Source organism: Lissotriton helveticus, chromosome 7 (genome assembly GCF_964261635.1).
Source record: "Lissotriton helveticus chromosome 7, aLisHel1.1, whole genome shotgun sequence".
NCBI lineage: Eukaryota > Metazoa > Chordata > Amphibia > Caudata > Salamandridae > Lissotriton > Lissotriton helveticus.
In genome coordinates this window covers 51,424,290-51,451,406 of record NC_136068.1, presented here as the reverse complement: position 1 = coordinate 51,451,406, position 27,117 = coordinate 51,424,290, and the positions used below count along the sequence as shown (strand labels likewise).

The 27,117-nt window shown below is 43.6% G+C and overlaps 1 protein-coding gene and 1 long non-coding RNA gene across 2 annotated transcripts in view; both read right to left on the bottom strand.

The window, feature by feature from the left end:
• Positions 1-1,595: 1,595 nt before the first annotated feature.
• TMEM52B (transmembrane protein 52B) lies at positions 1,596-20,326 on the bottom strand. The gene is made up of 5 exons (XM_078652923.1): positions 20,315-20,326; positions 14,588-14,634; positions 13,883-13,921; positions 7,620-7,789; positions 1,596-1,855 (listed from the first exon to the last, which is right to left on the bottom strand). The coding sequence occupies exons 1-5, from the start codon at positions 20,324-20,326 to the stop codon at positions 1,596-1,598; spliced, it is 528 nt and encodes a 175-aa protein (XP_078509049.1).
• Positions 20,327-21,416: 1,090 nt separating this feature from the next.
• LOC144766599 (uncharacterized) overlaps positions 21,417-27,117 on the bottom strand; it is a 129,052-nt gene continuing 123,351 nt past the window's right edge. Inside the window, exon 3 of the long non-coding RNA XR_013597856.1 lies at positions 21,417-21,499. This is a non-coding gene — a long non-coding RNA (uncharacterized LOC144766599). The remainder of the gene's footprint in view (positions 21,500-27,117) is intronic.

Below are 27,117 nucleotides of genomic sequence, written 5' to 3'. Positions count from 1 at the left end.
GTCAAACATCATCAAAAATATTAGCAAACCAAAAAATTGATTTCCGATTGAAATTTAGTCCTAATCATAACTACGCATTAGTGAATTCCACTGTGTAATAGGTAGTTTAATATATATTAGGTAGTGTAATATATATTAGTTAGTTATAGTTAGGTCAGCTGTTCCATAGGAAAAGCATTTTTTGTATTGCTAATAACTTTGGCACAGTTTGACGAATCTTCACCAAACTTTTCAAAAATGTGCTACTTGTTCACTAGTTTGTGCATGAAAAGTTTTGGGGTGATCCATCAAGCGAGGAAGAGGTGTGGCGCCGCGGCTAGGGTGACTGACTCTGGAGTCTGGGGATCACAGTTCAATCCCTGGCACCGGCGGCAGATTAGCCCAGTACCATGTGACTCTGGGCAATAGATTGCTTAAGCTTCCCGACATCCCCCAGCGCCTAGAGACCCTTACGGGTGATTGTGCGCTTTACAAATGTGGATTATATATATATATATATATATCAAGCCGAGGTTGAGAAAAATGGGTTCCCCAAAACACAAAATCCCCATGCATTTTCCATTGTCTTCTTTAGGACACGCTACCACAATAACTGCTGAATGGAATTACACCAAATTCTGGCAGAAAGCTAGGTCTTGATCCGCAAATTGTACTTTTTGTGAATTGGTGAAAATCCATTCAGTAGTTTTTGAGAAATTTGAGGTCAAAATAATTTTATATCTGGACGGTGGGGTCTGATAGAGGCTCAAGAGACTCTAGCAGAAGCAGCAATTCAAAATGTAAATGTTCTGATTGGCCCAGGGAGCTTTATTTACCTTGGGCATATCACTCCTATGGGAGCGAGCACTCTGATTAGCTGCTAGCAACATGAGAAAAAACCCTGCCCCTGAAATAAAAAAATAAAAATAGTATGTGGGGCAAGGTAGGGATACCCCGACCCCCTAGTCCCTATAGAAGGGATCCTGTGGGACCCCTCCTGGTGTCCAAAAGAGGGCAACAAATGTGGCAAAAATCTAAAAACAATGGCGGCTGGGCTGCTTTCACTAAGTTTATGCCCCAGGGAGCCCACCCTCAAAGCTGTAATCATAAAGGGGAGAGTGGGGTGAGTGACCCCCTTCCCTGAGCTTCCAGAAGCCCCAGAGAGCCCACCCCTTGGGCCAGAATTAGCTTATAGAGGTGGGGGGCTGCACGCCACCCCCTCCTGAGCCTCTTAAGGCCCTGGGGAGTTTATCCCAGGGGCTGACATTTTATAAAATAGAGAGGGCTGTGTAAAGGGTGGATCTTCACAAGTGGAAACCCTCATAAATAGGCCTTTTGAAACCGGTGCCTGTTGTACCTGTTGCCTATGATTGCATTGTTGCTTGCACAGGTCTTGCACTACCTGACCAGTGCCTATAAATCCCTGTGGAATACATACATGAACAAACTTACTGGGTGCAGAGTGTCACCAATCTTAAGATGTGAATACACAACTGATGTATCAATGACTATAACTGTTTTTCAGAGACAAGTACAAGGTTTACATGATCCACAAGATTTTTTGACAGCCTTGGGTCTCCACTGAACATGCCATTCAAAGCTCTCTCCAGTGGCGGTCACATGGAGTCCTTCTCAGGTGCTGATGATGCGGAGGTGGCAGGGGGCTCGGACTTCTCCTCAGGTACAGTTGCCAGGTCTGATGTCCTCTGCCCACACCGTGCCACTGTGAACCTGCTCATACGAAGGGCTTCTTCATAGCAAGGAGGCGTCTCTGTGCCCGGGGGCATCGTGAAGACTGATGGCAAAGGTGCGACATTGTGGGAGTGTGCCACAGCAAAGATCCTCCTGGCAGCGGGGCCGAACACAGACTGCAGGGCTGGTGAGAGAAGAACATGGATAAGATGAGATCCTACTTCTGTACAAAAGTGGTAAAAATCTTTGGCAAAGTTTTGCAGAAGTATTGGGAGAATGTGATGCTGAAGGGAGAGCACCATTTGAAGTTGTGGAAGATGTAGCACCCACCGTCTGTCATGTCCCCCTGATTGTTACTGTCTGTCCTACTGAGGACCTCCCTTCCTCGTGGCATAGGGAATGAATGTTCTCTGCTTCTTTGGGGGCATTTTATCAAGAACGGCGTTAAAATTATTGCAGTTTTAGCCGTTAAAGTGGCGACAATGGGCTTGTTCATATGCCCTTGTGAATTCCCATATAAGCCCAGGTTCACACCAGAACATGGGTTTATATTGGAATTCACAAGGGCATATTATCAACCCCATTATCGCCGTTTTACCAGCAGTTTCCTGCTGCTAAAGCGGCAATAATTTTAACGCCGTTCTTGATAATATGCGCCTTAGTTCGTTAGGTAGTATTTATATAGCTCACGATGAAGCTCATTAGAAAGCCAGCTCTGCCCCAAGGACCGATCTGAGAACAGGCGTCATGAGATATGCAAATTAGGTGTATTTTAGATTTTCTTTTTTTATTTCCTTAGTTTTTGTTGGCACAAAATAGACCAGCAAGGGGGTTCCTGAGACGGACCCTAAGAGTTGTCAGTCATCTAATTGCTAATAGTTTTATAGGGCGGGGGGTTCAGTGCATGCTTAAAAGATGGTGTCATGATAGTCTGAAGGTAATGGTGGGAGTACACTGGTATCAAAGTGGTGCGGTGATTCTCTCTGTCCTTCTGGGAGTGTTGGCATTTTTTGTTACCCTGACTAAAATGTCTATTTATTCCCATCACATTGCCCGCTTCCCAGATTGCTCTGACCCTTCCCAGACTTGATAGAAACGATCTTTTCTTGCGGATCGTTTCTATCAAGTCTGGGAAGGGTCAGAGCAATCTGCCCTAATCCCTCTTCAATGTGGAGTCCCGCAGGGCTCATCGCTGAGCCCTACCTTATTTAATATTTATATGACTCCACTTGAAAGAGTGGTCGCCCCTTCGGGGGTGAAGATCATCAGCTATGCTGATGATACTCAGCTGGTGGTGGGCCTCACGCAATTGGCGGCACACCCTGAGGTATTACATGACTGCCTCGCCAATGTTTATCGCTGGATGTCCATCTCTGCTCTAAAGCTTAATGGAGGTAAGACCGAGCTAATGCTCCTGGGCAACTCCAGTCCTTCCATCATTGCGAGTTGTTGGCCCCGGTCTCTTGGCGACCCACCATCCCCCAAGAAGGAGATCAAATCCTTGGGAATATGGTTGGAAGACGATCTGTCCTTCAGGACTCATGCCAAGAAGACCGCAGGGGTCTGCTTTGGTTTGCTGAGATCAGCCCGAAAGGTGTTACCTTTGCTTCCTGCTCCATCAAGGAAGCTGTTGATACGTGGCCTAATTCTATCTAGGCTCGATTATGGGAATGCGTTGTTTCTCGGTGCCCCTGAAGCTACCTTCAAAACCCTCCAACAGGTGCAAAATGCAGCTGCGAGAGTCCTTATGGATGTTCCCAGAAGGCAGTCTGCTGCTCCGGCCCTTAAAGCGCTCCACTGGCTCCCCGTGAAGGAGCGGGTGAAATTTAAAGCGCTTTGCACAGCTCACAAAATTTTATATGGTAAAGGCCCTCCCATTCTTGCCAATATGGCCCGTCCCTACAAACCCCCTCGTCTGTTGCGCTCTGATCAAAAACATCTCTTGCAGTCAGCGAGAGTAAGAAGAGCCCGGTCTGGGGGCAGGCGTTTTTCTGTGCAGGTGGCCTCTCTTTGGAACTCTCTGCCCCTCAAGATTCGCTCAGAACCCCAGATCCTATCATTTAGGAAGCTGCTTAAGACCCATTTGTTTCCCCGGTAGTGATTAGCTGAGTTTTTCCTTTTTCCTGTGGTCTGTTGCGCCGGGATGCCCCTGGGTAAGCCGAGCGCACTACAAGTTTCATATTATTATTATTATTATTATTACACAAACACACACACACACCCACACACACACACACACACGCACACACACACACACACACACGCACACACACACATACACACACACACCCATACATATATATATGTTTCCAATCCCCTTACCGTGGGTGGATTATACTAATGTTAAAGGTTTAGACCTACAGATGCTGCTCCATTTAGAATCCAATCCTCCAATGTCAATTCCATCCCCTCCTTCTTATCTTATCCTTCTGTATCTGCCTCTCAGTCACCCCCTGCCCCCTCCACACACACACTAGTTGCTCTAGCTTGGGAACAGGTACATTGAATTTTGAGGAGTAAAAAGCTAGTCTCCCCCTCCTCTCATTCACTAAACTGCCCCCCTTCTATGGAGGTGCTGGTTTGCAAGTGGTGTTTTTTGGTCAGTGGGGTTAGACTGGAGAGGTGACTTAATGAAACATGTGGGGCACTCACTAGCAGCGACCCGTATTGAACTAGGGCGGCTTGACCTGCTAAGCTTGGCTACTGCAGTCAGCCTGCAGGTGATTGGCATTGTTACCAATGCAGCACCAGGGCAGCTGCTCTTTGGTCATTTGCACTGTACACACACACACCCACACACACATACATATGTGCACTCACATACAACACATCGTTCATCAAACAGCCAGTAGACTGCGGTGCCAACAGTGATGTGGCTTCAGTCAAGAGCACGTGGGACAAGAGTCTGGCCAAAGCAGCGCGAGTGCACTCCTGATATACAGCAGTGGCCAGCCATCAGGGACATGCACTGCGTTCTACTCAGTGCATACATCCTGACCCCTCTTTAATTTAGGTGTATGCCCTATAAAGAGATTGGGCAATGGGTTGACCAAACACATTTTCAATAAACCTCATACCTCCTGCCGCTCCAGTCAAATGTCTGTAAGGTGCTTGGTTAAGGAGCCGGAACTTCACTAGGACTCAAAGTTTTGGTTCACTTCCTCTTTGCTGTCTTGAATTGACCTTATCTTGGGTGTGTGAATATGTGCGGGGGGCCTTACACTGCTGATCTGGTCCAGAAGGTAGACAAGTGAAGTCCTCTTTCTAGGTCCAATCACTGCACGGGCTCTGAGCAGTAAGAACTGAGCATTACTCCATCTAGAGAAGGTCACACTAAAGCCTCCCATTCTTTCCTCTCTACACATCACATTCATCCTGCTTATATCTGGTGAAACATTGGTCCGCTCGGTCAATTAAGATGCGCCCTAACTGGGCTTAAACTACGCCCCTGCTCCATATTATTCTGGCACGAGGGAGGATAAGCTGATAGGACCCATGCCTCTTTCCCTTCTATAAAGGCCAGTGGTGCTACTAGCTAGGCAATACTCATGCTTCTCTTCTAAAATGGCTGGTAATAGTGCCGTCAACTGGCCATCACTCAGACCGCCAACTCCACTGAGGGTGGTATCAGAAAGGTAGGCTTGTTTCAACCAACTCGACCAAACAGCTCCCATTTGAGATTCTACCTGTGTCGTAACCCAAATTATTTTCCTATGGTGAAGAATGATGGTGATGGGTGACTTGTACATTTGCACTGTCACTTTTGAGAAGGAATCAATCAAGGAAAGATTATTACAAGACTTAATTCAGCTTACAGCATCAACCCCTGACCAACAGCCACCTCTCCTGCCGACTGCCCAACTACTGTCGCCAAGGACACCCTCACTTAACATTTCACATCCTAAATTCGCTAGCAGGAGCTGGAGCAGGGAGCAGGTGGCAATGTCCCTACATAAAAATCACATACACCAGAACATTGGAGTCGCCAAACAAAGTGACGCAGTATTGTAGGTCCCTCAAATCCATGTTTTCCTCATAGCCTATGGCAGCACCCCATTGCTGGACTGATGATGCAGGTGGGGGTGATAATATTTTGAAGAGCAATCAAAACATTTGCTGGGCACAGGTCCAGAGGGGAGACATTTTTATTGTCCTGAAGAAGAGTTAAGCAACCTGCTCCATGGTACTAGATGCAAAAGAGGTGAAGCTAGATGTCCCTGGGTCAGGTGATTCTGCAGAGCTCACGGTCTCAAATGCTGGCCAAGTTCTCATAAAAGAAATTTACCATCTCTCAACATACTTCTGATATTACACAATCTGAGCTGTCACTCATAAGACACAAGGCTTATTAACAATCTGCAAAATGTGAAATCTGTTATTGGAGAAGGACCATTTAGTCTAAGTTGACTTGACCATAGATTTTTAAGGGATGGACCTTCCACCTTCTTAGCAGGGCCTGGATTTTACTGCAAGTCTTAATTAGATTCTTATTCCCTACCAAAATTTACTTTGTTATTTAAACTTATCCCACTTGTATTTTCAAAAACGAGTATTACAAAAATACCGGATATGTTTGGCAGCTTTATTTGGCCCTCAAATGGTGCACAAATCTCCTGGAGAAAACTTAGGGGCAAGTCAGAAAAGGGTGGGCTAGCACTACCAAATTTCCAAGTATAAAACTATGCTTTTCACTTAAAAAAGAGCAACACGTTACCGAATTGCAATTTGTGTTTAGTGGTTCGTTGTTTGGAAGGGGCGTGTTTAGGCCTTCAGTGACTGGACCTTAGTTTGCAGAAGAGTACGGGCCATATTATCAAGCAAGGGTGATACATTATCGCCGCTTTTATCGGCAGGAGACTGCCGATAAAGCAGCGATAATGGGCATGATAATGTGCCCTTGTGAATTCCCATAGAAGCCCATGTTCTGGTGTTAACCTGGGCTTCTATGGGAATTCACAAGGGCATATTATCAAGCCCATTATCGCCGCTTTAGCGGCAGTTTCCTGCCGATAAAAGCGGCGATAATGTATCGCCCTTGCTTGATAATATGGCCCTATGTTTGGAGGTCAATCAACCCGCCAATTTCCGCTATGTTTCTGTTTTAATATCCATGCTTCTGCTCTGTCCACTGCCTCTATCAGATGGGCTGACCAGTGAACAAGTCCGGCAAGGAAACTGGACTCTGTCATATTTTATTATATTGAACATCTGTCACATTTTATTGTGATGGGTGCTTTAATTTAATATAAAATGTAAATTTTTGAAGCCAAAATCTACACAATTTAAGACAAGAACAAGAAAAACAATCTCTTATTAAGAGCGATTCAATAACATAAATGTATGGGGTGTGTATATGCGGGCCTTAGACTGAAATGCTGCCACCTTCCAAAAATTATATTTTATTATTTAAGAGGGACATAGGGATAATACATTAGGAATCCTATTAACTTCTAATTATTTTATGGCTATTATTCCATATTTTATCAGCCAATACAACACTCTGTAAGTGCTAACAATATTTAATGTAGTGCTTAATTTGTAACAATACAACTCCCAGGGTTCAATGTGTGTCTCAGGAGTACACTGAATTACCTAGTAACCTTCACAATCAATCAAGTTTTTTTCTACTATTCCAGGTCACCTCAAACTGTAGGATGGCCTTGTAGTGCTACTTTTATCATTTTTAAAAGTATAATAAATGGTTAAACCCTGTACTGATGTGTGATGGATGCTCAAATATGAGCAGAGACCGCCACCATGTGGTGGACACTAATAGATATGTGCAGGTACTGAGTACTGGCAAACACTGGCACAAATCAAGCACTAGCTTAATGTGTTTCTTAATACTTTTGCTCTAAATGAAGTCTGAGTATGTTTCGCCACTATATCTTCTCTTCTCTGGGTCTGCGTTAGGTCATTGTCTGCATTGAAAAGATGTCGGTACTCACAGGTAAGGGTGCTCTGAATGGTGCTGTCATGATCAATGGCGATGACTGTGACTTCATAGGGTCTGGCCCCTTCCTCTCCTCCAGCCGCCTGGTGCCTCAGACAGCAGCATTTAACAAACACACAAATGATTCCACAGGTCAGCAACAGCAATCCCAGCCCCACAATCAACCTGCAAAGAAGAGATACAAGAAATACGCATGGAGCAGTAAACAGATGGTACTAGAGGAAGCAGACTAGCATGCCAAGAGATCAAGAGAAACCCTTACAGGCTTTTGTAGCAGAAATAGTGGGAAGGCCTTGGTAGGTAGGGTTAGCTTATATACTCATCACTGCGGCGCAAATTCCGCCGCAGTGCTGAACATTCTGATCGCGGTTGTGGTCATGACGGCTCCCGGCCGTCATCAGCACACGCCCACCGTGACTCAAGACGGCCAGGAGCCATCATGAGCATGGAAGAGGCTAGACTTGGCATAGCCCCTGGGTTTACAGTGGCTGTTTCTGAACTTTTATTGCCTTAGTTAATAGACGGCACTTTAAGTTTCTATTCGCTCTGACCTTTTCTGTGTTCTCAAACACAGCATTTGGACTTAACCTTGTTTCTTGCCCAAGCCAAGAGAATAGTCAGCCTTACGGCATGGATTTTTTTTATGGCTGCTTAATTGTGATAGGGCCCTTCAGTGGGTCCTGCTCCTTGCCTCAGTTGCAGTGTCACCCAGCTGGTGCAAGGCCATGGCCAGCTTCCAGCTTCCAATTCCAAATCGTATCTACTCCCAGTATCACCATTTCTTGATATATGGTGTATATGCCTGTACGTCACTCTTTGCGTGGCTTTTCCTGTCCTTGTAAATACGGCCCCTTTACACACAACACTTTGCTTGAAAGGGCGTGCCACACAACACCCATGGAACCAGACACATTTCCGGATTTACAAGAAATCGTAAATTTGGAAATGCGTCAGAGTGCTACGCTTCCCCAGGTGAGGCGTAGGGAGGCACAACGAGGAGAAATGTATTCATTTCTCCTCGTTGTTTTTCTCTTTCCATGCGTGCTGCATTCTGCGGCACACATAGAATGAGGAAATGACCTCTGCTGGTTGTTTATGTACAGGAAGGGTTCCCTTCCAGCACATAAAAAATCCTTTAAATAAATGACGTTTTGCAAGTTCTATGTGTGCTAATGCAGCACACATAGAATTTGGAAAACGGTATTTCTGATTGTTTATGTGCAGGAAGATGTTGTTTGCCTGGTTTTATCAGGGTTTACCAACACTCTGAGGACCAGTTTGGTTCTCACGGTTTGGGTTGAACATGCCTGCCCCTCCCCCACACACCAACACCTCTTCCCTGAAAGTAAAATATCTTCCTTCCAATCCAATACTCTTTCTAATTTCTACCACAATCTCCCTCTCATTTCTCCATCATACGACTCTCATCTCTCTCCTTTTCACTCTCCTTCTGCTCAAAGCCTTCTTCCTCACCTTTCATGTCAATTTTCACTCCCCTAATCTCTCACCCCTTCCCAGCCGTCTCTTTCTTCACTTTTGTATCCACCCTAGTCACCCTCATCTCTCTTACTCTACCACCTCTCTCTTGAATGGCTTTCCTGTCACCTTCAATTTTTCTTCTTCCTGTCCTCTCTTATCACCCACTCATAACCTCCCTTAAGTCTTTGCCTCCCCATCCTCTGCCCTTCGCTCTCATGCAATCCTCGTTCTCTCTTTCACTCTCAAATGAACGCACACACAGACACACTCGTATACATAAATGCAAAACACACACGCACAGTGCAGACAAAGGGCCAGATGTAGGTGAATTCAATTTAGCACGTCCTTAATAGCGATTTTTACCGAATCGCTATTAAGGCCTCGCAAAATTGAATGTAGGTAGGAATCGCAAAAATATTTGTGATTCCATAATATTCCTTAATTGCGAATCGCAAATTGAGATTCGCAATCAAGGAATACCATCCCATTCATTTCTATGGCCCAAGAGCCCCATAGAAATTAATAGGATTTGTGTCCGTAATATGCCTCGCAAATTGCGGGCGCAATTTCAAGGGTGCAAGGGTTCCAAAAAGACACCCTGTTGCACCCCTGAAATGTGCATGTGTGGACATGTGGTGCACATACATGCCCTAGGGGCATGTATGTGTGCCACATGGCACTCTGTAAAAAGCCCAAAAGTGCTTTTTGAAATGAAATCACAAAATACCACCAACATGAAGTAGGTGGTATTTTGTGATTCCTTAAGGCAAAATCGCAATTTGCGATGCCTACCAGCATAGCATTTAGGGAATCGCAAATTGCGATTCTCTAAATGCTTACGCAAAATAAGGAATCACAATTTTTGCATTAAACTTGTAGTAAAAAAGGATGGATGATTTAAAGCCCTGTTGTAATGACCTGTGTGTAATTTCAGATGACAGGTTTGAATTCAGATAGGTGGACTTAGCTTTTCATCCTTCCCGGGTTGACGAAATGAGGGCAGTTAAGGTAGAAGAATGACTATACTTTTGAAGTGTAGAGTGATAGTTCAGTTTATGTTATGAATGGCAGCTGTGCTGTGACACCCTTTTGTCTGCAACACCTCTTTGATCTGAATGCCCCACAACTGGGTATGACGTGCTATATAAAGGCAACAATACACTAAAAGAAAAGAGCAAAAAGCTCCTCTCCTCAAGTACAGACATCAATCAATCAATCAATCATCGTATTTATAGAGCGCACTACCTACCCGTGAGGGTCCCAAGGCGCTGAGGGAGGGGGGGGGGGGAGTGGGTGCTGCTACTGCTCGAAGAGCCAGGTCTTGAGGAGTCTTCTGAAGGTGAGCAGGTCTTGGGTATGTCGAATGTGGGTAGGGAGGGTGTTCCAGGTCTTGGCGGCGAGGAAGGAGAAAGATCTGCCGCCAGAGGTTGCTCGTTGGATGCGGGGGACAGTGGCGAGGGTGAGGCTGGCTGAGCGGAGCTGGCGGGTGGGGGTGTAGAAGGTGAGTCTGACGTTGAGGTAGGCTGGGCCTGTGTTGTGGAGTGCTTTGTGTGCGTGGGTGAGGAGCTTGAAGGTGATCCTCTTTTTGACGGGGAGCCAGTGTAGGTCTCTCAGGTGCGAGGTGATGTGGTTTCGGAGAGGGACGTTGAGGACATAAGCTACAGTGCCCAGCAGACTCAGTCATCGCGCCATGCTGGTTGCAGAGCCATTCAGAAAGCTTGAATCAGGACTTGTCAAGAACAGGAAATGACACCTGTTAGCTACCGCTGTTTTTCATCAACAGAGTCTTGCTAAAGGCCAGAGCAGTGTTAATGAAGGTGGTGGGGGCGAGTGGGACGGTACCAGGCAGAGGAGAATGGAATGAAAGTTAACCTGTAAGACATATATAAAAACTGCTTTTTGCAGGGTTCACATATTATAGAACAGCTGGACATAGACTGGGCGAAATTAATACTATTCTGCTGTCCTAGCTGAACCAATGGACGCCGGCTGGGTCTAATTTCACCACTTTTGTAGATTAAGGTAGCACTTACTTTTGATGGAGGTGGAAGTTGCCCTGGGTAAATTCTAGGGGCCCGATTCACAGAACTAACTTAAGACAAAATCCTAAACGTACTACTTTTGGCATTCACAGAAGGCATTTAGTAGTAGTAAAGTTAGGATTTTGTCTTAAGTCTGTCTTAAGCCTGTCCTAAGACTGTCTTAAGTCTGTCTTAAGTCAAACTTAAGACAAACTTAAGACAAAATTCTAACTTTACTACTCCTAAATGCCTTCTGTGAATACCAAAAGTAGTAGGACAGACTTAAGACAAACGTAGGACAGACTTAAGCCAGACTTAAGACAAACTTAAGACAGACTTAAGACAGACTTAAGAAAAACTTAAGACAAACTTAGGACAGACTTAAAACAGACTTAAATCAGACTTAAGACAAAATCCTAACTTTACTACTACTAACTGCCTTCTGTGAATACCAAAAGTAGTAAGTTTAGGATTTTGTCTTAAGTTAGTTCCTTGCATCGGACCCTAGAACATCAGCACAACGCTTTGTCATTTAAACTAGAGAGAACAAGTGTCTCTAGAGAATAAGAAACGTACTGGGCTCACATGGAGGGGCGAGGCCAGAAAGAAGCCTGGGGCAGGAGGATTCACTCTTTTGCATTCAGGCCAGCAATCTTCCAAACACTTTGTCTCCCACCCACGCATGTGCCGGTTGCTGAGTCTGGCCATGGCCTGGACAGGGCTCGTCCAACAAGTTATACACCTTTGGTAGCATAAAAGGGACTTGTGGCACAAACCACTGCTCAAACATTTGGCTTCCTTCAGCCTAGTAGGATTAAATGAAATCTAAGCCTTGTAAAGACTGTAGTTTCTTCTATGGTTGCCAGCTTTGATTTCTATACTTGTTTCCTTTGGTCATGAGCTGCATTTCCTCAGCAGTAGGCAGTATCCATTTACCATTGTTGTACTCAATGTACAGGATCTCTGCCAACTTAAAAGCTTAAAATGTGTGTTTCAGTACTTTTTAAAGCTGGTATATTTTGTAGACCGTACTCAGTATGTCCTTATGACAGACAAACACACACACACTCTCTCTCTCTCCCTCTCTCTCTCTATCTTTCTTCCCTGTTAGAATTGGGGGTCTCTGGTTGGTTCAGGTATGTACTTGTGACAAGCAGGGACCCTCTCCTCTAGTCAGGGCAAGGGACTTACTCTCAGAAATAACCCCTACTCACCCTCTAGGCGGCGTGGCACGAGCAGACAAGGCTAAACTCCAGAGTACGCACGGTTAAGCACTTGACATATTACACACAATAAATCATTAACCCACCACACATGGACACAGGACTGTTTGTTCTGTAAAAATATATGCTTTATATATAAACTATCAACCAGGCTTTGATTACAGGCTTTAAATGTTCCAGTTACTCTTAGAAGGATGCCACCATTCGTATTTGCAATGTTCAGTACTTGGAAGGGGTTAAATGCTTCTAGAAATGGTTTCCCAGTACTGCAGGCACTGTCTATAGCTTTGTAAGAGTTCTGCAAAGGGGTTTTAGTATTCAGAAAAATAGGCGCTCAACAAGTTGCGGTGAAAGAGTAAATATCAAAACAAAAAGTTAACAAGGTGCTGCTTGGTGAGAGGAAACCCTAAACCTCTGAAAAGAGTTGGGATAGAACCCCGTCTTGTTTAAATGAGCAAAGTCCAGAGCACACTTGGGAGTAAATTATACTGTGAGAGTGATCACATACGTAAAGGAATGATAAAATCGCACACCAATGGTTCTTTTCAAATATGATAGTTTTTATAAGTCAGAATGGAACTCCTGTCAAGGAGATGCAAAGAACATGCACCATCCGACACGTGTTTCGTCAATTCGGGAAATACCCGTGACTCTTCAGGGCTGAAGAACGTGTAATGGGGCGGTATCAGGGGACCGGTGATAATTCCAACCCGGTCCTAGTCGGGTAGTGTTCAAACAAACCAAAGGCCCACTGCGGCCGTAGTATCAAACGTGGATCCAAAGTATACAGTTGCCCCAAGAGAAGAGAAGACAAGAGCACCTCTTCGGTCATTCACAGACAACCCCAAAAGTGCTTCCCAAATATGATGACAACAGCTGTACTACTCTAACAACCAAGCCCTTTCTCATGCTGTAGCATTCTATCCATGTGAACATGCACTTCTGCCCCTTCCCCTCTTTCGGGGTATGAAGTGCTATATAAGTGCTATAATAGAAAACAATTATTCAAATTCGTTGACCTGCTCTTGGCTTTGTCCCGCCCCTACCCCTATGCTCTTCGCTTTGTCCCACCCCTTCTCCTATGCTCTTCTTTGTCCCGCCCCTTCCCCTGTGCTCTTGGCTTTGTCCCGCCCCTTCCCCTGTGCTCTTGGTTTTGTCCCGCCCCTTCCCTTGTGCTCTTGGCTTTGTCCCGCCCCTTCCCCTGTGCTCTTGGCTTCGTTCCTCCCCTTTCCCTGTGCTCGTGGCTTTGTCCCGCCCCTTCCCTTGTGCTCTTGGCTTTGTCCCGCCCCTTCCCCTGTGCTCTTGGCTTTGTCCCGCCCCTTCCCCTGTGCTCTTGGTTTTGTCCCGCCCCTTCCCTTGTGCTCTTGGCTTTGTCCCGCCCCTTCCCCTGTGCTCTTGGCTTTGTTCCGCCCTTTCCCTGTGCTCGTGGCTTTGTCCTGCCCCTTCCCCTATGCTCTTGGCTTTGTCCCGCCCCTTCCCTTGTGTTCTTGTTTTTGTCCCGCCCCTTCCCCTCTGCACACAGTTCTGTGACTTACCAAATGTACCAGAGCTGGACCCAGTCTGTGCTCGAGCAGCTGAAGGAAGAAAAACATTTAGAGGTCAGCTGGAGCAAAACACCAAACACTGATTTTATTTTGCACTTTATTTAGCTGTGAAAAAGTGCACATGAGAGAGAGAGAGAGAGAGAGAGAGGGAGAGAGAGAGAGAGAGAGAGAGATAGAGAGAGAGAGAGAGAGAGAGAGAGGGCAAATGCATGAATTTACACAGACACAAATGGTCGGATGTCCAAAAATAGAGGTCAAAGTTTCAATGAGGCCAGTGATTGGCAGAGAAAGTGGACAGGGTTAAGGTTGCCTGTGTTCCGGTTCAGGGGGGAACTCTGGGGCAGTTTGTGCTGGACTGTTCCTATTGAAGCAGGATCAAGACTGATTTGCATATGGCTGGGTCCAAACTGAGTTGGCATTTTACACAAAAACGATAGACTGTGATGCAGCCCACGTAATTACAAGTAGCTGACATTAATTCAGGCATTTCTTCCATCATTTTTTTTTTACATTTCAGATGAAGAGAGTAACTCACTGGGAGCTTAAAATGTTTTCTCAATTTCAAAAATCATCAACTTTCGTTTAGTGCACACAGGCTCATGATTCGAACCCGGACCATCTGCTTGGACCACCAATAAATGTGACTAGTAAGCCTTCTCTTTTAACAATATAGGGCACCGCATTTGTGGTACTCACTTCCCTGCATCCAGACAGCCATCCTCAGAGAGTGCTGCATCAAAAGCCTAGAAGAGAAAAAGAGTGGGTGGGACATCTCTCCATAAACAAGGCTCACCCCCCTACCTAGGGCTCAACAGACAGCATGCGGCTTAGGTGACTGAAACCCACCTACTGAGCTCAGCCTGCAGCAGGCTTAGCTCCATCACCAGGACCAAGGGATGAATCTCAGCTGCAGTGATCTGAAGACCTTCTGTCACCCTGCCCCCCTTTGCTTCCTGTCCCTTTTCCACTTCTCACACCCAGTCACATGTTCAAAATCTGTAGACAATAGCAAACAGTGGTGATTATGTTACAGCCCAAATTTACCTGCAGATTTAGGACCTCATTTAGAGGCGGGCGGTAGCTGCAAATTTAAAAAAACCATTGCAGGTTCCAACCACTCACCTCGAGATTTCAATGATGGGGAAAACCTGCCGAAATGTAAAAGGTGAAAAGTGCCCCGTAAACTTTGAGATTCACGGATTTGGTGTTAACCTGGGCTTCTATGGGAATTTACAAGGGCATATTATCAAGCCCCTTTTCGCTGCGTTGGCGGCAGTTTCCTGTCGATAAAAGCGGCGATACTGTATCGCCCTTTCTTGATAATATGGCCCTTGGTGTTGTACACCCTGTAATTCACATTTGGGCAAGGGTAAAAATTGAGATTTTGGTTGTTTATTGACACTCGGTATCAGCGTTATAATTTCCCTGGTGGGCCACTGGTAATGAAGTCCAATGACGTTTGTTTAAACGGATGGCGGATGACCTGTTTATAACACATTTTTACATTTAATATATCAGATGACTTTGCAGTGAGGCTATGAATCAGCGCTTAATTTGTGAAAAAAGGAGTGCCGGTGCCCGAAGCTGGTCTCAGAAGCCGGCGGCCGGTGCAATTGGAGGTAGGCGCCACAAATACCAAAAGGCATGTTTACAAGGGCATTGCGCCACCGGAACGTAACTTTTTCCGACGCTCCAGTGGCGCAATGCCCTGGCTGCTCCATATTTTCAAAACTGTAACTAGAGCGATTTATCGAAAGAAAAGAAAATCTCTCGAGTCCTGCCTTGACTGGCTTCGTTCCATCCTACTGAAACAACACTAAAGAAGACGCACAGTGATACAGATGCAATCTTCACATTAGCCACTAGATGTCAGAAAAGCTATATCAATGCTTGTGTTCGTATTACCATGCCAGAATTCCCATTCGCAGATCTATTTGGCCTTTCCATTAAACATGCTGCTGTGACAGAGCCGCTAGCTTTCCGATTGGCGTGATGAGTTGCAGTACCAGCCTGGGCCAAACATATTTTAGGGGCCCCTGCTCAGAACAGCTTTGATTTTATGATCTAATTTGAGCCCCTGATTTCGCTTCCTCAGCTGTGTTAGCAGTTTGCATCATAGTCACTAGCCTATAGATTCCCATGCAGCTGACAGCAGTAGGATCAGGCGGGCAACTAGAGCCAAATTTCGGGGAGGGCTGGAAAATATTTCGGGGGGGGGGGCTAATTCTTCCAACCACTGACAAAGTGGCTGTAGGAAGGGGTGAACACACTACAAAAGCCTCATTTACAACTAAATGGTCTTTTAAAGACCTGTTAAGTACTCAGGTGCGGCTGCAATTAGGTGCTCGCCAGCCCGCGAAGATGTCTCCGCTCGGGCTGACAGACACGACGGGGGGCGCTGAAGCCACGCGAGCCCAATGGGTGTTGCGCGCCTGAGTAGGATTTAGTGTTTCATGCCCTTCTACTAGGTTTTTAATACTTTTTAAATTGTATATGTGTGGCTGAATTACTCTGTGCTTTTTAACAATTTCTCCTACCTACGCTTACTTAAACTTTACTAGATTCTGCTTGCCTACAACTCCTTAGCTGCTCCGATTCTCATCTTGCTTTTCCTTCAGTCCTGGTCCGCTGCGGCTGATATATCAATTGTGCAGAGGACTGGTGCTACTATCGCGCTCTACACTTCCGCCCACGCAGTTCCCGCTTCCTCAGCTGCGTTAGCGATCCAGTTTGCATCATAGGCGTTAGCCTATATATTCCCGATGCAAATGGACGGCATGCTGCCCAGTTCCCCTCCGGTGAGTGACAGAGCCGCTGGCTTTCCGATTAGCGTGATGAGTTGCAGCACCAGCCTCCGAGTCCGAGGTTCCGCACTTTAAACGCAAAAGAGGATTTGTTTCTGGATCACCTCCTACTGAAGATTCCAGAAAGGTAAGCGAGGCAAAGATCTTAGGCAGGCCCCACCGGAGAAATGTTGTCAAGTGACTCCCCCCCCCATGTTTGTCGGACCGCCGGCCAGTCCTGGCTCTCATCCTTCAGGAAAGCTGGGCGAACAAATTAACAGGAAGAGCCGAGGCGGAACTGAGCCAAGGTTTTGTCAGAGCTCTAAGGGCTCACGCACAAGCCGAGCCCTGAACATAGTTGGTATGTAAATCATCCAACAAACATCATTGAAAAAATGGGATACAGCTTCTTCAAAAGATATTTCATTGTATTTTATGCAAGTGTACTTTAGTTTATACAGTTGCGTTAACAAAATAAATGTAATAGCAGTCCCTGATATGACTTTTACACTGGAACAAAAAAAAGAGAGAGAGAAAACAGCTTCCCCACACAACTTTCTTGAGAGGTTGACTGAGACAGCCAGGCTTTTCCTGAGTCCTGAGGCCCACCTAGCATGCACTCAGTCAATACCCCCATGTTCTCCTAGTCCCTTTAACTCCATCAGTTCCAAAGGTCTAAGGGATGTCAGGCATCCCCCCAGCACAGCAGAATAAGCAGGTAGGCAAGTAGGGCTGCAAGTGGGATGAAAAAACTGTGGGCGGGGGTCTCTCAAAGGGGCATGGCTTATGTAATTGAGGGTGTGGCTTAAAAACACATTAGCTGAAAATTTGTGCTTAGCACAGTGTGCCGCACAACTGGTATTTTGCTGATTCTGTCATTGCATTCAGATATATAATACAACAATTAAGATTATAACTACAACAAGCCAGAAAAATTGAATTGGCTTTGTCAGTGGTTGTTAGTTGCATAAGATAAATAAACTATAACCATGGCTTCGTCATATAAGATATTAAAAAAGCTTTAGTTCTTGTGGGAGAGGTTGTGGCGTAACAGCTAGAGCAGCCGACTTTGTAGCTGGTGGAAACAGACTCAAGTCTCGGCATCAGCTCACTAGCCTGTGATTCTGGGCAAATCACTTAATCTACCCGTGCCTACCAAAAACAATATGAACATGTCTTTGTGTACTGGTGCTCCTCTAAGGCGCTCCAATACCTTCGGTCCAGGAGCGCAATATACAACTGCAAAGCAAAAAAGTGACAGCAAAAGCAGTCAACTGCTGCAGTGGTAAGATTAAGGCAAACATGGAGTGCCCAATAGAGGCCCCCTTCACCATCTGCTTTTTAGAGCTGCCGGTTCTAAGCACCGTGTTCTGTCGGATCAAGCAAGTGCTTAGTGTCGAGGATAATCATTCCTAGTCAAAAATATTAGAGGGCTGTGTCCGAAACACACCAGAGAAAGAAAAAACATAACTAATATGTGATCTTGGCGTGCATTCACTGCCGAGTCACCAGAAGGGTCATGCTGTGGATAATTTAATGAGCCGCGACCATTTGCGAAGAATATTCTCTAAACAATTAAGGCCAAGGATTGCATCTGCGATATTTTCATATTACGCGCCCTTATAATGGCGGCATATTGAAGAATGGTCCCAGGCAGAGTCAGTCGCAGCCGGTATGACTCGCGGGTGGGGGCTTGGGGAGGGGGGCCCGCGGGGAGGGGGGTCACGCGGGTGGGGGAGTTTAATTACAACAAAAAAAGTTACGGTAATTTACATTTGCTGCCTGTCCCGCGTTGCCGGTCTGCGTCGTCCTACAGCAGGAAGCAGCCGAAGGCAGCCTCACTCCCCTCCCCTAAGCCAACCTCAATGTTGCAATGACAGCGTTGTGATTGGCTGGGATGCCGACCCCACAGGCATCTATGGGAGGCCATTTTCTCTATGTAGGAGCAGCCTACATAGAGAAAATGCAGAGTGCGTATGACTGGTTTGGTCGTCCCTGGGGCTGACCAAACAATCAGCGCCTACAACAGTGGGTAAGCCACTCCTCCCATGTCCTCCAGTAGAAAAGCCCACCCGCCCTCCCACAACAAAACCCTCCCTTCCCCTTTCTCGCAGTGCGAGAAGCAGACACATAAAATGGTATTTAAAATACCATTTTATGTTTCTGCTTCTCGCACTGCGAGAAAGCAGTGGGGCGATGCTCCTCCGCCCACATGGAGGAGCCGCTCCTGTGCAGACTGCCTAATTAAGCCTAGGTGGATCTGGGACAGATCTGAATCATACCTGTCCTTACACTTGATCAGAAAGACAGGGAGTTGGGTTAATCATTCGTTTCGGCAGGTTGCTTGACACATACTAGTCCTGAGGAAGAACGCCGTGATGTTTCTCAATTGACACATACACCATGGGTCGAAATGTTGAGGCACAGCCATATCACGGTCAAAGTTATTACACCCCTAAAAATAATTGCCAAGTAAAATACAAGGTTTGTAATGACCAGTATATATGACAACAGGACAGATTTCTTAAAAGTTTCCTACATTTTGTCTTGATTTGTGTATTAGTTAACTGTTGTAAATATGTATGTAACACTGTCAAACTGTTTGTTATATCAGTCTGTTTTGAGTCACGTGTTTGTCTTGTAATTCAATTGTGCAACAGCCATATATACCATGAGACATTTATTAGTTACATAAAAAAGCAATTGTTTGATCCGACAGAACACTTTGTAGCAATTATCATACATACCCAGGTTCTGAGGAATACAGGGCTACCCCATTCTAATTAATGGTTCTGAGCTGTGTAGGTAGTTAATGTTACATTTGTTCATATTTGTGGCCCATGACATGAAGGCCCCATGCAAATTTGTCCATGGCCAACAAGGTCCACAGCCTATATCCCCATTCATAAATTGTCAGAACAGTTATCTGATTTCCATTTCTGATCTATCCTTTGCTTAGTTGTCAGTTTCATGCTTGTCACTATTCTCCATACTACATAGTAAGGTGTTTATATTCCAGGGGTGCATGTACAACACATTTGAAGCTAGGTCAGGCTGTGTCGGAAAACTCAGAACCCCCCTCAAGTGGCTCAGGATTTCTTTCAATTTTTTTTTCAATGGATGGCAAGACCACAAGATATCCATATCACCCCTCTCTTGCCTACACCCCTCCAACACCATTCCATCCCTAGTAATCTTTTGGGTTTCAGGTGCCACAGTGTAATCTATTTGTGTAGCGATTCCCTATTCTGTCTATCCCTAATTTTCTGCATCCTTCCATAGATATAGCATTCTTTAGAATTTTTTGCCATTTCCCCATGTATGCCCATTAAGTTTCGGGGTCACAGCCGGATGTATGACATAACAACGCGGGCTTTTACCCCCGCGCTGCCTTTACGACGCTGCTTTTACAATGCAAGTCGTTACAACGACTTGTGCTGTAGGCGCTGGATAGTGGAATAGTTTAATTTTCTATTCCAACTCCAGCCCACGTTACAGTAGAGAAGGTGTTGGAATAGAAAATTAAACTATTCCTTTTCCAACAGCGCCCTCCAGCGCAAGTCGTTGTAACAACTTCTGTTGTAAAAGCAGCGTCGTAATGGCAGCGCGGGGTAAAGCCCGCGTTGTCATGGCTGCTTACCGTCACATCCATCAGTACTGAGTCAATGGAAGTAAGGCCCCCTAGGTGACATGTATAGAGGGAAAAGTTTCTATCAGCCTGTGAGCAGTCAAATGGCTGCCACTTTGTTTGCGGGGTGATGTGAACAGTATTGAAGCTGCCAGTAACTAATTTGGGGGCATATTTACAAGCCCCCAAGCCCACTTTTCATTTTTCATTTTCAAAACACAGAGTTACATGGCACTTTGAATTAAAAAACAAAATGCATTTTAACAGGAAATCGCAAAATACCATCTACTTGGAGTAGGCGGTATTTTGCGATTCCTTAAGCCAAAATCGCAATTTGCAAGGCACCCCTACATAGCATTTAAGGAATCGCAAAATTGCGATTCCTTAAATGCTTGAGCAAAATAAGGAATCACAATTTTACTATGTGGCCCATACATACCAAAACGCTGTTTTGTGATTCGCGAATTCCGGCGTTTGGGAATCGCAAATGGCTTCTTACATATGCCCCCAAGTCCCTAGCCATGAATACATTATAATATAAGGCGTAGATTCTTAGATGGAGCAACGTAATAATCTATTAAATCAAACGCAAGAAGTTTTCGTACAGCGCACATCCTAACCGTGCCTATTTGAAGATGTTCTCTTATGTCATAACTAAAAAAAGAGGTTCATAAAATAAAATATTTGTCAAGGATCACACAATTTAATGAAGCAGTGAAGCTGGGATTGAGCCCACTAGTTCCACAGTGTATACATTTCAGCCATTACACAATTATCTCTTTCTCTTGCCGTTTATCACCCAAGGCTGGTTCTTTGGCTATAATTGCTGTCACAAGAGAGTAGAGTGTAGGAGGCAGACTTAAGCCACATAAAAGCTCAGCTCGCTTTGGGCTTGAGGGTCTATCACGACCTCGAGCTGAACTAGAGCGAGGCTTCAGGCTTGAGCAAGGCCCACACATTCAGTGGCTCTCCCACCTCCACCCTGCAGTAACAATTGTAATTATTAGTGCTTAAAAAATGGCAGTACATTTATTATGGAGAGCTATATTTAAGCAAACCAATATATATACAATTGATTAACTCACCAACGAGAGACAGAAGAGTGTTTCGAAGGCTGTGGCAGGGAGTCTGCAACCCATGATGGCGACGTCTTCTTTCCTGACGCTCTTTAGAGTTAAGCTTCTCTGATAGCTCCTGCTGAAGACGAGAAGGGACCAATTTCAGAAGGCTACCTCGGACTGCCCTGGCCTTTATTGAGGGCCGCTGTAATTATGGAGCAAATGAGGACCAGATTTTGTTACAATAATGGATAGGGTCAGTGTCCTGTGCTCATTATTTCAAATGCAAAGACTCTGCAACAGATATTACTTCCTCTCTTTTCCAGGAGTGTTTTATGTTTCACTCTTATGATGTTTCTTTTGAAATTCAAGTCTGACTGATGCCTATAGCCTCCTGAAGAACGGATGAAATTGCTAATGCAAACTGACATATCCCTTGTCCTGATGAATACCCTCAAATTGCCAATGAGTGGTTAAAACGTCAATTACTATAGTTTAGAACTGTACTCATCTGATAGACCTATGGGGAAAAATGAGAAACCTAATCCCACCCTCATTTCTAACTATTGTAAGATATTACAACCATATGTTTGCATCCTCTTTAGGTGTGATTTTCATATAGTTCTTATGTCGTTTACCTGTTTATGCATGTGAGCACTGTGGGTCACCTCACAAATACTTGCAGCACAATTGCTGTATGGCATTTTTCTGCTATCTCGCTGGAATATGTATACTCTTGGGGGCTTATTTACAAAGTTAAATTTACATGTACAGATATACTCATGTATAAACTTACCACTGCACCTAGAAGTAACTTTACATTTTTTTGCTAGTCACCATCTCCTAGTTTAAATTTACTGCTAGATGCAGACTTGCATGCCTCCACCCTCACAAAACAGGAGGCACAGACTGTTCCTACTAGTAACCTTCCACATGCAGGTGGCGGTCTTCATCAGTGTGTCAGTGATCTCCCTATGGTAATGTAGAGGGAATCATATAAACATTTAATAGCTAAAAACGAAAATCTAAATAATATTTTAATGTAAAATAACACTAAATAACTATTATGAACCTAGAATTATGAAAATAAAATATTACAGCACATTAATTCATCATATCAAATGTTTAATCAATAATAAAGTATATTAAGTTAATTTATAATTAATATTTAAAATATTGTTTTAAATCCCAAAATCAGCGCCCTTTTATATTTAATAGCAGCCCGCCCGACGTTGTCCGGGGAACAAAAGTAATGTGTGAAATGTTAGTATTAGTGAAATAAAATGTATTTCAATATTTCCCGGTACACAACGTTTTTGGTTTCATTTGAATGTGGACGTAGAATAAATTGGTTTTGCACATTTCCAGACCTAGAGAGAGCAACATATAACTGCCCATGAGTGAAGCAGTCTTCTCGTAAGTCAATGCCTATAACTTTGTATGTTTGGCCTTGAGATTTGTTAATAGTAGAAGCAAAAGCAATGTTAATAGGGAACTGCAAGCGTTTAAATTGAAATGGTAGATCATTCGGGATCATGGGTATGCGTGGAATGTGAGCTAAGTGTCCTGCGGCAGGCCCAGAGAGAATAGTTGCTTTAATGACATATGGTAAAAGAATTATAACTTGTAGTCGTGTACCATTGCATAGATCAGGCGGATGTAGGTTCCATAATAACATGATGGGAATCCCAACTTTAATTTGTAGTAAATGAGGTGGAAGTCCAGATGGGTTAAGTGAGTTTAGGAATTCTTGAGGATAATGCACGGCGTCTTGAGTTTCTAATACTGTATCAATGTATTTATACACTTTTGTGTCTCCTGGTATGTGTAGTAGTATGTGTTCATTGATATGGTTGACACTTGAGTTTCTGGGTGCAACTATAGCCCTTTCGCAAACCCACCGGAAGTCTTTTGTAAGAATATGCTCAATGTCCGGGTATACATGTTGTATGAGTTCCTGTAAGGTAGAGACCGGCGTACCTAAGTTGTGAAAATTAATATGACCATTACTGTTAGGTACCCCATCATTACCAAGTTGGAGTAGAAGATCAGCAAAGTGACTTTCTCCACCTCCCAAATGTGTCCTCATGTTAGTGCGTAATGTGAGAGTTTCTACACAGTCCCAGAGGTGTGATGCTTTTAAGCATGCTTTTAGTATGTCCGCACATTTGAATATTTGAACAGCGACACATAACGCTGAAGCGCTCTCTAGAGCATTTGAATATGAACAGTGTGGCACATATCGCTAAATCACTTTCTTGAGCATTTGAATACTTGAACATTGACACATCACGCTGAAGTGCTCTCTTGAGCATTTGAATATGAACAGTGGCACATATCGCTAAATCGCTTTCTTGAGCATTTGAATATTTGAACATTGACACATCACGTTGAAGTGCTTTCTTGAGCATTTGAATATTTGAACATTGAGTTATCGCGCTGAAGTGCTTTCTGAAGCTTTTGAATATCGAACATTGGCACATAGTGCTGTAGCGCTTTTTTGAGTATGTGCATAGTTGACTTTCGCATTACAGGTTGAAATGCTCTTTTGTGGTTTTTGCATAAGAAACTTATTGTGCTGTATAAAACGGGAGTTGGAATTAACACAGTGATTCTTAACATTGTCAAATGCAAATCATACTCATATACTTGGTATTATTATAATTTTTGAGGTTCATTAGGAACAGCAATTCCATTCCTTTTGGAGAAGTTCATGAGAGTGACTACTATTCCATATGTAACCTGCTTTCCTTTACAGGTACGCTTTAGTTATGTAACCTATGTTAGTAGAGTTCCAGAGTTCACATGGTATAGCGGGGAAAGACTAATTAAAAACAACGTCTCGTTCCAGGTCTCCCTCCCAACAGTACCCATCCCAAATCCCTTCCCCTCGTCGAGCCACTTTGATACTCAGTGCAATTAAGCTTGAGTTAAGGCTGCTGGAAGGTGGACTTCTTGAAGGTCCGGCTACTGAGGAGCCCAACAATATGTTACCAGTTCTGACAGAATAACTAACCCACGAATTTGGTTCCTCCTGAGTAGTATCTTCAGGATGGCCACCTTAGAGGACTTGTGTTCCATGTTGAGAAATATGCAAAAAGAATTGTCTGCAGCTCGGCAAGAAACAGCGATGTTAGCTAATAAGGTCACTCAGTTACAAACGCAAATAGCGCCGTCTCGTTTCCCAGATGTAGCTGCTGCTGGTGGTTCAACTACATCCACAGTATCTGCAACGGTTCCAATGACATTCCCTTTGGCACCTCCGGAGAGATTTGCAGGGGAACTACATACATTTCAATCCTTCTCAACTCAAGTACAATTACACTTTATGGTAAAACCTACCTCTTTCCCTGATGCTCAATTTAAAATTGTCTCCTTGATTTCTTATTTAAGCGGGGATGCTGCTATGTGGGCCGTTCCTCTTGTACAATCGGATGACCCATTGCTTTACAATTAGTCTTGTTTTAAATTGGAATTTGAAAAAGTGTTTGCCGGACGAACAATTACAGGTTCAGCTGATAGTGAAACATTGAACTAAAACAATGAAATAAAGATTTGGTCCATTGTTTGACTCAATTTAATAATTTAATAGTGGAAACGAATTGGCCTGAAGATAAAAGAGCCGCTTTATATTATCAAGGTCTACAAGACGAACTAAAGAATTCAATAGCCCCAATAGATCTTCAACCGAGAACATGCAAAGACTTAATAGCTCTAAGTCTTTGGTTAGGTCATAGAGTATCAGATCGGAAAGGAGACAAGAAACATTTAGAATTTAGACCTTCAATTAGATTCAGAGAAAAAACACCTGTTGTATCACAAGATACTAGTGAACCTATGAAAATCGGGGGAATACGAAAGTCTTTGACTTCTGAAGAAAAAGAGTCTCGTAGGAAACAAAGTTTATATCTATACTGGGGTAAAAAAGGACATTTCGTCAGATTCCAGCTTCCGAATATCGTACAACAAGATTGTACTCAGAAGATCCAAGATTTCGACAATGCATTCCATATATATTTCATCTTTTGTTTGAAAGTGACTTGTCTGGACTTTCATATGCAGTAAATCACATATTAAAAACAGGAGTTCAACTTCAACATGTTTCTGCAAAGAAATTCATGGACAAAGTACAACAAAGAAACAATCATTTAGAATCTCAATTAATTGATTTGATGGTGTGTCAACATGGTACTAAAGAATATTGGTATCTTCATCTCAGAGAACTTAAATGTATGTTAAGGAACTTAGGAACCCCTACATGGTTTGTTACGCTAAGCTGTGCTGAATACGCATGGGACAATTTACTTGAATTTCTACGAGAAGCAAATTCAAATATTAAAAACATTGAATTCAAGACAGCTGGAGAACTGTGTTCCTTGGATCCTATAAATGTGTGCATATATTTTAGTCAAAGCTTTCAAGCTATGATGTCTTTTATCTGCAATAAAAACAACTCACCACTTGAAGTTATTGATTTCGTTTGGAGAAAGGAGTACCAAGCTAGAGGTGCTCCTCATATACATATGCTTCTATGGATCAAGGATGCACCTAAATTTGGAACTGATTCTGGTGAGACTGTTTTATCTTTCAATGAAGACTATGTTACATGTGGTAATCCAAAAACAGGAGAAGAAAATACCTTAAAACAACAAGTTTATGGTTTCAAACTCATCGATGAGGGAAATATTGTTGACTGAAATACAGGCCAATGGGAAAATGTTATACAAAATGTCATTTTGGATTCCCATGTCCAGTAATTTCCAAAGGAAGAGTCAACAGTTTCATGTCAGCAGTAAGGCATACTATAACTTGAAAATCTCCAAAGAATACTTACAATATAAAAAGAAGTGAAGATTCAAAGTATGTTAATGATTTTAATCCAGTGATTTTGACGATGTGGAATGCAAATATGGATATCCAGTATGTTGCAGATAATTTGATTGCTGTTGCTAGCTATATTATGTCATACATAACAAAATCTGAAAAGACAAAGTCGAAAGAAATGTGGGAAGAGAAGACTCTAAGTAACAAATTGTACTGCTTCAGTTTGAAGATGCTTTCCCATCGAAAGAATGGATCCTATGAATGTTTGGATCAGTTGACATCTGCAAGTTTATATTCAAAGTCAAGCGGAATCATTTGGGTAAGTCTAGGTCTTTCTGCAACACGAAATCGAATATTAAAATCTGTACAAGAAATTGAATTCTTAGCATTAAATGAACCGGAAAGTACAGATATTGTAAAAATAAACATGTTGGATACGTACTATCCTAAAAGAAGTCCACATCTGGAACACATATGTCTCTATGAATTACTGCAATATGACAGGTTTAAGAGAAATGTTACAGAAAATATAAATGGAGAAAATATGCAGTAATTGGATGTGATGGATGTTTTGTAAAACATACCAAAGGACATCTTATTAATCACAGGAAACTCAGTTGTGATACTGCAGATAAAAGGAATGTTTCTATTTAGCACTTATGCAACTCTTCACGACTTGGCATACTGAAATTGAATTACTTGGAGATTTTGAGTGCTATGAAGATTCTTTCAATGCATGTAAAGGTAGCATTCAATGCACAGTTGTTCCCAATAATCTCCAAATGTTGAATGAAGAGATTGAACAAGAAACTACTATTGCAGCTGAAATTGCTAGAGACAGTTTTCAAGATAGTCAAAGTTCTGCTCCACTGAGTCAAGATCCACTAGAAGAACCAATTCTAGAAAATGAAGCAGCAATAGCTATGAGTCAAG

Bases quoted from the DNA above. Each gene is read 5' to 3' on its own strand.
- TMEM52B (XM_078652923.1), bottom strand. The intron at 13,922-14,587 runs GTGAGTACCACA...TTCTTCCTTCAG, and splicing joins GGCTGTCTGGATGCAGGGAA to CTGCTCGAGCACAGACTGGG. The intron at 1,856-7,619 runs GTGAGTACCGAC...TTCTCTCACCAG, and splicing joins CATTCAGAGCACCCTTACCT to CCCTGCAGTCTGTGTTCGGC.